This window comes from Marmota flaviventris, chromosome 14, assembly GCF_047511675.1.
Source record: "Marmota flaviventris isolate mMarFla1 chromosome 14, mMarFla1.hap1, whole genome shotgun sequence".
NCBI lineage: Eukaryota > Metazoa > Chordata > Mammalia > Rodentia > Sciuridae > Marmota > Marmota flaviventris.
This window is the reverse complement of record NC_092511.1, coordinates 34322840-34337933: the sequence shown is the minus strand read 5'-3', so window position 1 is coordinate 34337933 and position 15094 is coordinate 34322840. Positions and strand designations below refer to the sequence as shown.

The 15094-nt window shown below is 51.2% G+C and overlaps 2 protein-coding genes and 1 long non-coding RNA gene across 4 annotated transcripts in view; 2 read left to right on the top strand and 1 right to left on the bottom strand.

Moving 5' to 3' along the window:
- The window catches only part of Thada (THADA armadillo repeat containing), a 310445-nt gene extending 308119 nt beyond the window's left edge, over window positions 1-2326 (top strand). Inside the window, exons 37-38 of the mRNA XM_027934275.2 lie at window positions 564-733; window positions 1806-2326. Of these exons, the coding sequence (XP_027790076.2) occupies window positions 564-733; window positions 1806-2168 (533 nt within the window). The 3' untranslated portion in view covers window positions 2169-2326. The remainder of the gene's footprint in view (window positions 1-563; window positions 734-1805) is intronic.
- On the bottom strand, window positions 256-13044 carry LOC114091787 (uncharacterized). Of its 2 annotated transcripts, XR_011704335.1 has the most exons (3): window positions 12921-13044; window positions 1716-1820; window positions 256-711 (listed from the first exon to the last, which is right to left on the bottom strand). It is a non-coding gene; the product is annotated as an uncharacterized lncRNA (long non-coding RNA). The 2 variants fall into 2 exon arrangements; XR_003582553.3 differs by lacking the exon at window positions 12921-13044 and having other exon boundaries at window positions 1716-1924.
- On the top strand, window positions 6377-10569 carry Zfp36l2 (ZFP36 ring finger protein like 2). The gene is made up of 2 exons (XM_027934273.2): window positions 6377-6722; window positions 7230-10569. The coding sequence occupies exons 1-2, from the start codon at window positions 6672-6674 to the stop codon at window positions 8643-8645; spliced, it is 1467 nt and encodes a 488-aa protein (XP_027790074.2). The 5' UTR covers window positions 6377-6671; the 3' UTR covers window positions 8646-10569.
- Window positions 13045-15094: the final 2050 nt, after the last annotated feature.

Here is a 15094-nt window from a genome sequence, read left to right as displayed (position 1 = left end):
TTCTTCTTTTTTGTTTACAGTACAAGGAATTGACCCCAGAGGTACTCTACCATCACTGAGCTATAGCCCCCTTTTTATTTTTATTTTGAGACACGGTCTTGTTAAGTTGTTTGTGCTGGCCTTGAACTTGTTATCTTCCTGCCTCAACTTCCCAAATAGGTGGGATTATAGGCGTGCATCACTGTACCTGGCTGGTTTTTACATTTTTAAATAGTTGAAAAAGATCAAAAGAATAATATTTTGTCACACATGAAATTCATATTTCAATGTCTATAAACAAGTTTTATTGGAACACAGCCATCTGTTTATAGAAATGTCTAGTTCTGCAGGTGGAACTAATTCTGTCCACATGGGAATAGGGGCATGAGATGCCAGGGTACAACTATGGCTCATTCTAGCAGTGTAGACAGTAGGACTCAGGAGGGGATTCACATCTACCCACTCCCTTGCCCAGCTGATGGCAGGGATTTTGTCTGAGACCCTTCATGTTCTCAGAGTCCTGAAGGATCCCCCATGGTGGCCCCGAACAGTTCATTCATTGCTCTCTCCTCCCATCTCTGCAGAATTTGCCTTCTGCCAGGTGGATGCCTCCATAGCTCTCACCTTGGCCTTGGCTGTCCTGTGTGACCTGCTTCAGCAGTGGGACCAGCTGGTTCCTGGACTTCCCATCCTGCTGGGATGGCTATTAGGAGAGGGTGATGACCTTGTGAGCTGTGTAGAGAGCACAAACCAGGTAATCCTTGGGACTGAGGGCACCGGGAGGTGGACCTGCGTGTCCTAAACCCACTGGCGCTAAGAGGCTCAATGGGCCTAGTGAGCTGGCTGCTGAAGTGTGCTTCTGAATGCTGAACGCAGAGCAGGGACGGATCTGGAGATTGCCTGCTGGTGCTGCTGGGGGCACTGGGAACACTCCCGCACTCACTCTTGGCATTCCAGTGGCAAGCCTTCTGGAAAGCTGGTGAGGGAACTTTGAAAGAAGTTACTTGGATGCTGAGAGTATAATTATGAATCATGCTTATTAGTCAGCCTTGGAGTTAGTGTGGGGCTCCTCACAGTTAGATCTAGGGGTGAAGCATTTCCAGAGAATTAGGGGTCCTTCCAGGGAACTTGCTGCTTAAAGAAAATATTCACCTAGTGGGTGGGGGCGTGGTGCAGATTCAGGTGGGAAACTGAGGACCCAGCCACGCAGTAAAAGTATCCTGAGAACGGAGATTCATCAGACACCAGTGTCTGACTCTGCTGGCCAATTTGGCATCCACAGCAGGCCAAGAGTTCAAAAAGCAGCCTGTTTACGGGAAATGTGGAGACCGTGATAAAGTGTTTGTGATAAAATGACCTTGAAAATCTGCAGCATTTTAGAAATCAGGTCTCATACTCAGAGGCTGCTGCCTTGAGCTTGGTAATTCCTTGTCCTTTTGTCTGCAGCTAAGAGGTACCTTCCTCCCTCTTCTGATTTCTCCATGTTCCTTAAGGTCTAGGGCCTACTCCCTTGTGGAGGTCTCCTTTTCAGCAGCATCAGGCCCCCAAAATATCTTGGCTTTGAACTACAAACACATCTTTATCAAAGGTCACATTAAGTCTGGGGGGAAAATTCCTCTGTGGTAGAGAAGTACAAGGAGTGAAAATAGACAGTGACCTTCAAGGCTGCAAGTGGTGAGGGTGTGGGTGTTGACAGGTGGGAGTGGGCCCTCTGTCGGGTGGGAGAAGGGACATACCTCTTGTATCTGGCAGGGCACTGCTTGGTCTGACTGGGATTCATCAACGTTCCCCGTAAGGTTGACTTTGGGTGTTTTCATTTGATACAGGAGGAAGAAGACTACCTGTTTGAAAAAGCAGAAGTCAACTTTTGGGCTGAGACCCTAACTTTTGTGAAATACCTCTGCAGACACCTCTTCCATCTTTGCAAGTCTAGGTGGCCTCCCTCTAGCTCTGAGAGGCTATGTCACCTGCAGAGGACAGTGTCAGAGCAGCGCCACCACCTCTCTCAGCTCTTCAGAGAACTTCCACCCACTGCTGAGTTTTTGAAGACAGTGGAGTTCACCAGACTGCGCATTCAGGAAGAAAGGACATTAGCTGGCCTGAGGCTGCTGGCCTTTCTGGAAGGAAAGGAAGGAGAAGCCCCCTTGTGCTCAGAGCCACAATCCTTCCTGCAGAAGCCAGTCAGCTAACTCCTAAGAACAGAAGCAGCTTTTGCCTCTGGGTACATTGGTGCTCACCCAGCCACTCTGGAGGCAGAGGCAGGAGGATGGCAAGTTTGAAGCCAGCCTCAGCAATTTAGCAAGACCCTATCTCAAAATAAAAATAAAAGAATAACTTTTTTTTTTAAGGGCTGGGGTATGTAGCTTAGTGTAAAGTGCTTGCCTAGCACGCATAAGGCCCTAGGTTCAATCCCCAGTATTCCTCTAAATCTGCAAGAAACATGTCAAACATGAATTCAACTATTTTCCCTTCATGCCTGCCCCATTTCCGTGAGTCTGGGCTTGCAGAAACACGTCAAACAAATTCAACTGTTTTCCCTTCATACCTCCCCCATGGCTGTAAGTCTAGGTTTCTGTCATTTCCTACAGGGGAGATTTTTCTTCAGTTCACTCATTCAAGGCAGCCTAGTTTATTGCAGCTACTGTAGGAAGTGAGGCTACCACACTGAATATTTATTCTGTCCCCAGGTGCAGGCCACCTGCAGGCCTGAATTAGCCTTTTCTGTCCCCCAGGACTGCTAATGTCCAGCCATAGCCGCCCTCTATGTGAATTGACTACATAGAATTGAGTTCTAATATACACATAACTCCCCCCTCCTTTTTGTTTTTTCTTTTTTTTTTGGGGGGGGGGGAGTACTGTATGTAGGGATGGATTAGTTGGAAAATAGCCCATTTGGTCAGATTTCTAAATTTTATTCCATTTTAACAAAACAAAAAGATGTTCCAAATGTTGGATCCTGAGAGAATTAAGAAAGGATCAACCTCCTGCAAATAATTTATTTTTATTATCTGTACGTGTAAGTCCTGAAGTGGTACACATTCCATCCTAATTATTAAAAGAGTCGTAGAGAGTCCCTTCTATCTTTCCCCAAAATATGTGCTAATGTTAGGGAACCTGATTTTGCCACCCTGTGAAAGCCTGTAGTTTGGTTGTTAGAAGGAACACAGGGAAAGGAGAGCCAAACCAAATGATTTTTCCATTTTTATGCTTACACTGTTTACTATCATGTGCTTGGTGGCAGTAACAAGATTCTCATTTAAGATGCCAGCAGACACTATCCATTTCAATGATTTAATCTAGAAACCTTAAAGGTTTTCTGCCTTTCCAATCCCAGCCCAGTCCTCTTCCTCAGATACCCAGCAGGTGGCACTCTTGCATACATTTTGCTGCTGGTCTCCTATCTTGATGGGCTTGCCATTTTTAATTTACACTTTCAGAGTAAGTGTTACCCACGGTTATCTTGAGATCACAGCCCCATCCACCTTAGTTTGAATCATAGTATATAAACTTTTAGGGCCTGTGAATTTTTAAAAATACTTTTCAGGGGAGTCGTCACAGAATTTTATTGAAGGTCTAAAGGCACAGGTTAGAGAGGAAAGAGTTCAATATGGCCATTTCTTATGGCAGAAGAGCAGCGCTTTCAAGTGTAATTTGTTTCTCTGAGAGAAAACTATCCAACCCTAAAAAAGCCCTGCTAGAAGCATGGAGAAAGGGCTCTGCAGGAAGACGAGTAAAGAAGTCAATTCCATATCCAAAGTTCTATCCTGAAGAGAACAGGAAATTCCCTGGTTGGTTTTGCAGCCATTCAGCCCCAAATGTGGTTTTTGTGATCCTGAATTAATTACCTAGTTAGGCATCTATGTAGCCCACACCTGATGGAGAGTTGCCAACCTAATACTTCTTTTTTGTTCTAAGGCCGAGTTGGTTTGAAGTCAGGGATTGCTGGGGTAATTTGGTGATGACCATGGGAGAATAATTCTGAGAGGGACCCAACAAAGCCCAGCTTGTTGGCAGAGGAGAGCACTCCTCCTTTCCTTATTTGAAATGAAATAAAAGCAGTTATGTAATAGTAAAAATATTTCACACTAGCAGGTACTCTGTACCACAGCATGTATCAGAACATGTTTACATGTTATCTCTAGAATCCTACCAGGTCTACACAGTGGGTGTTCTCATCACTGTTGACTGGGAATTATCAGATTTTTATCTTGGCTGGCTATGGCCAGTCTGGGAGGGCTGGAGGGACAGATGTTTCCACTGGTTTTGTATCTGAAATCTTGTCATTAACCTGATATCAGTAGCTAGGGAATTAACTGGCTGCTCCACACGTTCCTGATCATTTCCCAGAGAAACCTTGAAGACTACTCTTGGGCTCTCAAACTCTTATGCTTGTGGTCATTTCAACAAAGAATAAAGAAGCAGCTCACCCTTGTCTAGAGGCCAGTGCAGCATGGGTGCAAAGAGTGAAGAAGTCACCTCTGCCAATTGTCACTTCCTACTCTTGGTGCTGAGCTCTAGGTTCCAAGATTTGGGTGGCCCCTGGCTCTGTACTCATGTTTCTATAGACCTTCATCCATCTAGTGGTAGCCAAGGCCTGGCTTTTTCTATTGGCATGCTTTGTCCATCTGTTTTAATACGTAAGATAGCTTGTACTTTTGAGTCTTTTATACACCTTTACAGATATCACATTTGCACTTTGACAAAGGTGAGGGATGAGTAAAGAAAGAATTTTATCTTTTTTATCTTTGTTTTACAAGTAAGGAAACCTAAGTACCAAAGAGATTATGTGATTCAATGGACCATTCAATGGATACTAGGGACAAGGCCTGAACTCCAACCCTACATTTCTGATTCTAAAGTCCTCCCAGTCCTGCCTGGACTCCAGCTCCTTGAGCAGTAGGGGATTACAGAGGTGGGACAAGCACATGGGACTCCTGTTCCTTGAGTGACAGGCCTCCTTCCATCCCAGGATAACTAACCGGCAGAATGGACGGTGTACAAGCAGACTAGAAAGGTCAATTTAGGAAGGGGCTGTGGGTCAAGGTTCCTTCCCTGGCAGGTCCTGGACCGTTCAGCTTAGACAGGCCTAAGTGGGTGAATTCATGGGCCAGTCTCCAGCTTTGGGGCAGCTGGTACTGAAAAGTGCCCTGGATCAGATTCCAGATCGTCAGAGAAGGGCTATTGGCGGCTTTAGCCTCGCTGGGCGCTAGGTGGGGGTGTCCGCTCCGTCTCGGGTGTGGAGCGGGGGCCGATTGGCAAAGCACATTTCCCAGAGCAAGCTCTTGGGCTGCGGGTAGGCAACACTGGGTGTCCCCACCTGGGCCGCGGAGCTGCCGCTGTGGAATTCTGCAGACCGCACAGAGCTAAGGCGGAGCACTGTGACCCCCACGGCCGGGGAGAGTGAGGACTTGGAAGGCGCGACAGGTCAAGGCTACGCTGGGCAGGAAGCCTTGGCCGGCAGCTGTACCCCAATCCCCGAGACGGTTAGGAAACACCAAGCCGACCCGCAGACTGAAGGGGTAGAGGAAGTCGCTTCCATGCCTGTACTGCTGTCCCAGCTTTCCTCCTGTCCTCTGAGTCGGCTCCCCCGCCCCGGACGCCCCGCGCCACTCCGCGCCTTTGGCCCAGGCTCAAGGTCTTGTGATGTGATTAGCAAAGCCAGCGCCTTGTCCTCAGACACTCAGCCCAGCCCAGCAGGCCAGGGCTCTCAAGCCCTGTTTACAGAGCTTGGGCGGGGAGAGGGGCGGAGAAACGGGCCCGGACTCCTAGACTGCCGTGGCAGCCGCCCGCGTGGCCGCTCCTGCCCCCACCCCCACAGAGTCTCCACGTGCAGCCAGGCCCGAGCTGCCACCTAAGGGACTCAAGCCCAAAGCCCCTGCCCCTTGTCCGGGGCACCCTTCGCCAACCCGCCAGGCCAGGCGGACGGTTGCAATATTCTTGCATTTTGCAATTCCCGCGCCCAGTACAAAACCGAGGGTCTAGATAAAAGCTGCGCGAGTCAGCCTAACAGGATCGGGCGGGGAAAGACACGTCCAGAATTGCAGAACCCCGGCCACATTGAACGTGCTGGGGCTTTCCAACACTGAAACCCCAGAGGCGGAGAGAGAAGTATCTTCCCGCCACCACCCAGCAGAACCCAACTGGGCCGAGCTCTGCACGCCGCCCCGGCGCCCGGGCAGCCTGCCCCGCCCCGAGGCCTCCCCGCCCCCTCCCTCGGAGGAAAAAAATTGGCGGCGACCAATAGGAGGCCAGGAAGGCGCTTGACGTCCGCCAGCCGGCGGGCGGCGTTGCTTGGAGACCCCGGCGGGGTCATCGTTCTGTCCCCTCCCCCGGCGCGCCCGCCCCGCCGCCGCTGCACGCCTGGGCTCTATATAGGGCGCGCGCTCGCGGGCCGCGGAGTTCCAGCAGTCCGCGAGCTGCCGTCGGCTCCGCGCGGGGGGGCGGGCCGGGCACCCCGGGGCGCCAAGGAGCGCTCTTTGCTTCTTTTCCTTTCCCCCCCACTCCGCACTCCAGGGCACCCTCTGCCCAGTCCACGCTGCTTCCTTCTCCCTCTCTTCTCGGACCCCAGCAAACTTTCGGTCCCTCCCCGCCCCTCGCCCGTTATTCGTCGTGGCTCGAGCTCGGCCGCGCCGCCCCGAGGGCTCCTCCCAACCACCCTGCCTGCAGCTCCGACCATTACAGGACCCAGAAACATGTCGACCACACTTCTGTCGGCCTTCTACGATATCGACTTCTTGTGCAAGGTACGCGGGGGAGCGGGGAGGGAGGAAGGGAGGCAGAAGAGCCTCAAGTTCCCAGACTTTGCTTTCCGACCTCGGCTTTTGGAGGACCTTTTCCACCTTGACTTTTCGGGTTGGGAAAAATCCTGGAGTTTGCAGTAGTGTGTGCTAGCGCCTTGTGGGCGGGGAGAAGGCGCAAGGAGGGCGGAAGGGAAGAAGGGAGAGGCTGTAGCTGTTTAGTTTCTCCGGAGCCGGCCGCGGCCACGCTGCCCAGGGCTTCCCGGACAGTGTTTGCGCCGCCCACCCCACCCCAGCGGCCCATGGGCCGAGGATCACATGTCGAAACCCAGCGCGGCCCAGGTGGGCGTCCTCCACTCTTGGTTTCTTTTGCGCGTGTACGGGTGTAAGCAAAGTCGAAATCCGCAGGGTGGGGGGAATGGAGGGAGGAATCCAGGCTGGGAGTTAATTAATCTGCAGCCCCAGCACTTCTCCCCTTCCGATTTTCACCCCTTGCCCGCTCCCCCCTGGCAGACGGAGAAATCCCTGGCCAACCTCAATCTGAACAACATGCTGGACAAGAAGGCCGTGGGGACGCCAGTGGCCGCTGCCCCCAGCTCGAGCTTCACGCCCGGCTTCCTCCGACGGCACTCGGCCAGCAACCTGCACGCGCTCGCCCACCCCGCGCCCAGCCCGGGCAGCTGCTCGCCCAAGTTCCCGGGCGCCGCTAACGGCAGCAGCTGCGGCAACACGGCAGCGGGCGGCCCGGCCTCCTACGGCCCCCTCAAGGAGCCGTCGGGGGGAGGCGGCGGCGCGGCGCTACTCAACAAGGAGAACAAATTCCGGGACCGCTCGTTCAGTGAGAACGGCGAGCGCAGCCAGCACCTCCTGCACCTGCAGCAGCAGCAAAAGGGAGGCGGCGGTTCACAGATCAATTCCACGCGCTACAAGACGGAGCTGTGCCGACCCTTCGAGGAGAGCGGCACGTGCAAGTATGGGGAGAAGTGCCAGTTCGCGCACGGTTTCCACGAGCTGCGCAGCCTGACACGGCACCCCAAGTACAAAACGGAGCTATGCCGCACCTTCCACACCATCGGCTTCTGCCCCTATGGGCCGCGCTGCCACTTCATCCACAACGCGGACGAGCGGAGGCCTGCGCCTTCAGGGGGCGCCTCAGGGGACTTGCGCACCTTTGGTGCCCGCGAGGCGCTGCACCTGGGCTTCCAGCGGGAGCCGCGGCCCAAGCTGCACCACAGCCTCAGCTTCTCTGGCTTCCCATCCGGCCACCACCAGCCCCCTGGGGGCCTTGAGTCGCCCCTGCTGCTCGACAGCCCTACATCGCGCACGCCTCCGCCGCCCTCCTGCTCTTCTGCCTCATCCTGCTCCTCCTCCGCCTCCTCCTGCTCCTCGGCCTCTGCGGCCTCCACGCCCTCCGGCGCCCCGACGTGCTGCGCCTCGGCAGCGGCTGCAGCCGCAGCTGCGCTGCTCTATGGCACCGGGGGCGCCGAGGACTTGCTTGCGCCCGGAGCCCCGTGCGCCGCCTGCTCGGCTTCCTGTGCCAACAACGCCTTCGCCTTCGGCCCGGAGCTGAGCAGCCTCATCACGCCGCTGGCCATCCAGACCCACAACTTCGCCGCCGCGGCCGCCGCCTACTACCGGAGCCAGCAGCAGGGCCTGGCGCCCCCCGCGCAGCCCCCGGCGCCCAGCGCGCCCCTCCCTGCCAGTGCGGCTGCGCCGCCCTCGCCGCCCTTCAGCTTCCAGCTGCCGCGCCGCCTGTCCGACTCGCCGGTGTTCGACGCGCCCCCCAGCCCCCCGGACTCGCTGTCGGACCGCGACAGCTACTTGAGCGGCTCCCTGAGCTCCGGCAGCCTCAGCGGCTCCGAGTCCCCCAGCCTCGACCCGGGCCGCCGGCTGCCCATCTTCAGCCGCCTCTCCATCTCCGACGACTGAGGCAAGAGGGCGCCAGTGAGAAGAGGAGGGGAAAGACCGTTCTGGGGTGTTGGAGGCGCCCTCGCCATCTCTTCCCCCTGTGGGGGCTCGGGGTGAGATGACAAAGCCACAGGAAGACTTGCAGGCCCCACCGAGCACTTGGACTCGAACTCTGTGCTGGGAGGGATCCCCCCTCCCTTTTCGGTTTTCCCTTGTTTATTATTATTATTTTTATTATTATTATTACAAAGTTTCATTCTTGTTGAGCAAAAAATGCCAACGAACTTTTTGTATTGATGAACAAAATATTCACAACAGGGCAGTTGTGATGCGAATAAGAACAAAAAAACCAAACACTTAAAACTTTTTTAGGTCTCCAATGAATTTGGGACTCTAGGAAAAATCAGCCCAGCACCAGCAGCTATCAACCACCATTCCAGCTCTTCACTTGAAAAGCATTAGTTAGAGTCCAGATGTGGGAACTTCCTATCTTGAAAGAAGTTCTTAATTATCTCAGACCAGTGTAAACAAACCAGCCAGCCACCACCTTGCTAAACTATAAGCTTTTAGAATTCATTATTCTGCCAAGAATATGCCTTGATAGTAGCCCTCAGCCCCATAGGTTTTTCTGGGGGAGGGGGACAGACCCTTGCATTCCAAAGTTTCATACTGGTTTCATTACCACCACTTAGTGGAAGTTTAGTTTAGGACCATTTTTGTCTGCTCTCTGGAAGCCTTGGGCAGAGCTTAGTTTGTAATTGTTGGGGAATAACTGCTGAATTTTTAGCTGTTTTGAGTTGATTCGCACCACTGCACCACAACTCAATATGAAAAAAAAAAACTATTTAACTTATTTATTATCTTGTGAAAAGTATACATTGAAAATTTTGTTCATACTGTATTTATCAAGTATGATGAAAAGCAATAGATATATATTCTTTTATTATGTTAAATTATGATTGCCATTATTAATCGGCAAAATGTGGAGTGTATGTTCTTTTCACAGTAATATATGCCTTTTGTAACTTCACTTGGTTATTTTATTGTAAATGAGTAAAAAAAATCTTAATTTAAGAGATTGTATGTAATATTTATTTCATTAATTTCTTTCCTTGTTTACGTAAATTTCGAAAGATTGCATGATTTCTTTACAGAAATCTATCTTGATGCTGTGGAAGTAGTTTGAGGAATATCTTATGAGTTTTCTTAGAATGTAAAATGGTTGTAGCCTATCCAACTTTAAAGGAAAAAAAAAAAAAAGAATGGCCACATACTTTGCAATCAGGCTTACATGTGGCATACTTTTCTAATTCCAACTTTATAAACTAGCAAAAAAAAAAATGTATTTGCTGATTCCACCAGTTCTACTGTGACATACTCTTGGGTATAAAGACATGTAGCAATAATGGGGGGGTAGTCTCACAGTGCCTTCAGAAGGGCCCAAACTTGCCTTAAATCTTCCTCAACCAAATAAGTATTTTGTTTATTAGTGCTTGAGAGAATTTGAATGTAGGATGGGTTCAACTGCACAAAAGGAGAATATTTTTACCACTTTTTTTTATATAGCTATAAAGTGAAGAGGCCACCTCTTAGTGCTGAAATGGTATGTAGTACATGATATGCCTTGTTTAATTACAGAAAATTCCAAAACTTGTACTTTTTTTTTTTTTTTTTTGGTATAGAAAGGCAGGAATGTCTCCCAAGCTTTCCTGGACATCGGATGAATGAGTAGTAGCTTAGTTTGTATGTAGGTACAGTTGGAGCACTATGTATGTACTCTCTGGACTACTTTGACAGAAGTAGGTTTTTGAATGTAACAAGATAAGTCAACTTGAGTTGTAATATATTTTGGGGAATCAGTTCACTACAAATTGTGACTGTAAACATTGTACTGTAAATGTTTTGTAGTTTTCCCCCAATAAAATCTTTGGGAAAAGAAAAAAAATGTGTAAAGCAGCTTTCTTTTTTAAACAGAAGTGTCTAGCTTCATGGTCTTGTCAGGCAGTCACCCAGGTGGAGAGGGTGGGGAGAGGATGTGGGCAGCTGGCAGGGCTCAAAGAGCCTACATTTACTTGTATGTGTATTTATTTTATAGCAAGTCCTTTCAGCTGAAAAAAAAAAAAAATGTTATTTGGACTGTCAAGGGCATTAGTTAGCTGTTCCCTAGTAATAAGATGCATCCCAGTGTTGGCTAACTGGCTAGTGGCAGGGCCTGGCGGGAGACCTCAAGGGGTGTGGCCCGCCTGTGAGTCACCCTGAGGATCACATGGCTGCAGTGGCAGCTGAAGGTCTGATTTTTCTCTGGGACTCCTGCCCGCTGGTGGCCCAAAGGGCCTTAGAGTGCTGAGCTAGAAGTGCAGTTTAGGCCTGGCTTGGAGAACTGAGGCTTTGCCTGGACTTTGGAAAGCCCAGTTGTGTCCTTGTTGAGAGAGGAGGCGAGGGAAGATTAGGCAGGTTAAACTTCTAGCTGGATGGTGTTTGTTTATGCAGACAACTTCCTCTGGGAATGAGCAAATAGGAGTTATTTATGCAAAAGGAATTAGTGTCTGGGCTTTGGATGATTATAAAGAGGCCAGAAAGCAAATTCAACCCAGGCCTCTAGAAAAAAAGAAAGACTGCATCAGTTTTCCTGCTGGTTTTCTAAACAGTTGAACACAACTTTTACTATGGTGACTCCAGTTGGTTTTTTTTTCCTACTCACTCTAAAACAATCATTTTAAAAACAAACTCAAGTTCATAAATCATGTTTTTTCTTCTCGACCCCCTCCCCCGCAGGCTCACACACAGAAATCAGACACTTTTTCCAAAGTAGGTAAGACATTTAGCAATATGCCTTATCAACAGCTGGGCTCTATCAACCAATCCCCTCCCGCGTGCATCCCCTCTCGCTGGCTCTGCACTAGCCAAGGTCTCTTGTGACTCACAGCTGAGCAAGGAGGGGTGGGGGCGTCTGGTGGATGCGCCAGGCCTAGGCAGCTGTTTCGCGTTAAGGATGATGGCGCTGGTGTTCACTGGAGCGTTTTGGTGCTTGGCCCACGCTGCCAAAGGGGAAGGGGAGCAGTTTCAAAGTTCTCCCAGATGCTGGGCCTCAGCGGCAGGGGAGGGGAGGGGAAGCCTGGGACCAAAGAGGGCTCAGACTGGGTGAAGACCCTGCAGCTCACTGGCCTCTCCACCATCAAGAATGTGCAATGGGGAGGAAACTTCTAAAATGTGGTGCTGTTTAGGCCAAGCTACATTTCAAAGGCCTTGTTACCACTTCACTCCCAGGCTTCTTTTTCTGAACAAGTACTTCTGATGAGCTGCAATGTTAGATTTCTTATTGGCTAAGGTCCATTCGTTTTTAAAAATTGGTCTGTTTGAAAGGCCAGCTGCTAGGATCTGAAGTTTTGTATTTTACACCCAGTGGAGCGTGGAAATCTAGGGGGATCATTCAGAAATCTCCTCTCACTGCATATCAATGGAGGGTACTGGTCATTGTCCTTCTGCAGCGGCTGGAATTAACAGCAAACACAGCTCTAGTAGGGCTTCATCACCCACAGGACGGTTTTCTTGTAAATTCAGGAAGTAGAAATAAAACTTGCAAGTAAGGACAAACCAGCATTCCCATCAGGGACTGGAGAGTGGAACTAAAACTGACTGGCTCCAAGGCTGAGTCAAGATCCAGGTCATTTGTGAGAAGGAGCCCAGGAAGTGACGGTGGTCAGCGACTTCACAGTGGCATTTCCTACCGGCTGTTGGAAGACGAAGGTGTTTTTTTAAGCTGCCCAATTGGTGTGCGCCACCTTCTTAATTATTTCAGAGAAAGGACGCGCGCGTGTACATATTTTCCACCCCTCACGCTGTCTGAATCTCCTGCTAGATGTGTAAAAGGAAGAAAAAAAAAAAAAAAACATACAAAAAAGCCATTGAGAGGCCAAAGCTGTGCACTGTCCCATGGGAATAGATGGAGGATTGTGAGCCCTGCGGTGGCTCAGGAACCAGGATAAGAGCCAGGCCTGGTGGGCTCCGGGTGCAGGAAAGGCCAGCAGGCGTAGGTCCTGCCTGCCAGGTCCGCCCCAGCACGAGGGCACTCAGGGTTGAAATCTGCCTGGAGGTCGCAGAAAGATCGCAGGGTGCGCATGTGCAAGGAGGAACAAGCACCCGGCCCCAGGGCGCACTTGGAAAGGAACCTTCCCGGGCACCCGCTGTGCTCCAGTTTTGCTTTTGAGGGTAGACTCTTACCAGAAACCGGAAGTTGGGTCTCTGCACAGGCCTTAGAGGCTGCCCAGCTGCGGGGCTGAGGCTGGTCAGACTTACCTCCCAGCAGGGACCCAGAACCACTCTCCATTGTCACCTCATTTCCCAGTATTTTTATTTCTTGTCCACTCCGGGGCGGGGTGGGGGAAGCGTTCAGAGCTGAGGCCATGGGGCACTGGCAGCAGCTCGGAGCGGCAGGCTGGGCCAGGGGGAGGGGGACAAGCGGGGAGCGCGGGGCGGGGCCAGGGCCTGGTGGCCAGACAGGCCTTTCCCAAGCGGGCCCTGGCCCTGCGGGGAGGAGAGACCTGCAGGAAGGAGGCGGGCGCTGGAAGCCACTGCATCAACCTCTCCCAGCAGTAGGCTGGACCCTGCACGAGTGTATTTGTGTGTGTGTGTGTGTGTGTGTGTGCAGGGATGTGTCTCTGGAGAGGGCTGTTGCGGGAGGTGTGTTTGTGTGTATCTGGGTGCTTGTCATGTGGGTGCCCAGTGTTTGCAGTGTGGCTGTGTGCAGGTGTTCAAGAAAAACACTGAGTGGCCCGTTGTGTGTAGTGTATGCAGGAAGGATGGTGGGTGGATCTGTGTTTCTGTGTATAGGTGTTGATGTGTGTGGGGTCTGTGCGGTGTGAGGATCTGTGGGTTCAGGGTCTGTATGTGTGTGTGGATCTGTGAGTATTAGTGTGTCTTGTATGAGTAGGTATTGGGGTGTGGGGGTCTGTGGGTGCTCATATGTGTTTGGGTCATGGTGTGGTGTGTTTGTTGTGATGTGGGAGTTGAGCCGTTCACAGTGCCACACACCTATGATCCCCAGCTACTGAAGAGACTGAGGCAGGAGGATCAAAAGTTGGAGTCCAGCCTCGGCAACTTAGTAAGACCCTGGCTCAGAATAAAAAATTAAAAGGGCAGGGGTGTGGCTTAGTTGTAGAGCACTCCTGGGTTCAATCCCTGGTATCAAAAAAAAAGGAGTGGGGGGGATTGGGGTTGTGGCTCAGAAGTAGAGCACTCATCTAGCACATGCAAGGCCCTGGGTTCAATCCTCAGCACCACATAAAAATAACTAAATAAAATAAAGGTATTGTGTCCATCTAAAAAATAAATATTAAAAGAGGACGGGGGCTTGGGGACTGTATGCAGGGGTGTGTGTATATGTGTGGGTAGGTGCACGTGTGTGAGTTTGTTGCTGTGGGTTTGGGTGTGCCTGTGTGTAGCTGTCAGTGGGAGGTATTGAGCCTGTGGGGAGTGAGGAGCTGTTGGTAGGCTGTGTTTGGGTCTGTGCGTCTGTTGTGGTGTGGAGGTGTGTCTGTATGGGGTGTGGGTTCACCTACCAACACCTCCAGAGGAAAGGCCGTCCCTCTGAGCAGGCCTCTTTTAAGTTTAAAAACTGCTTTCAAAACCCGGAAATGACTGCCAGGCTGCCTTCCACTTCCTGCTGGGTGGTGGCAGGACAGGGCTGAGTGGGAGCCCCCAGGCCCCCCCACCTTCATTGCTGGGCACACCTGCCAAGGACAGGCCTCACATGCCCTTGCTGTCTCCAGGGACATTTTTAGACACAATTCATTGGTGGTGGGGTGGGGGGGGCTTTTATTTTCATCTGGGCAGAAATAGCTCTTGTCAGATAGGAGTTCTTGTGCCCAGAGAAGAGCTCTGAAATAGAAGGAAAGATATCAAGGACTCGAGACAGACCAGAAAACTCCTGAGCTCTCCAAAACCAAGTTTAAAATATTTCTCTAAAAATAAGCTTTGTTTTCCTTGTGGATTCCTCTGGCACTCTGTCAGGGTGCTTAGCTGGCCTGGGAAGCCAGGCGGAATTTTTTTAAAAAGCGAGTGTTTCCCAGCTGTGGCCTTGGAAAGTTCTCTGTTTTCCATTTATTAAACTCCTAGTTTCCGGCTAATTAAAATTATTTTCAAATAAAACTCTGTAGCCCAGCAATACTTGATGAAACCCAGAATTCCCAGTGACCCCTCTGCAGGAGGCAGGCCAGCTGTGGGGCAGCACTGGCTCAGCCGCTGGGTTTATGGGCAGGGGGCCCCTGGCCTTTGAAATGCAGGCCTGGGTCTTGTGTTCTAAATCCCTCTCCAGCCTGCCCCAGCGGAGACTGGTGGAGACTGGTGGAGACTGGTGGCGGGTTGGCAGCCAGTAAGCCCTGCCCCCTGGGGAAGGGGCTGCTGCGGGGTAATTGGAAACCTGCTGTCTCCCCCAGCCCTCCCCCTCCCACAGCACTAACAACCTGAGCAGA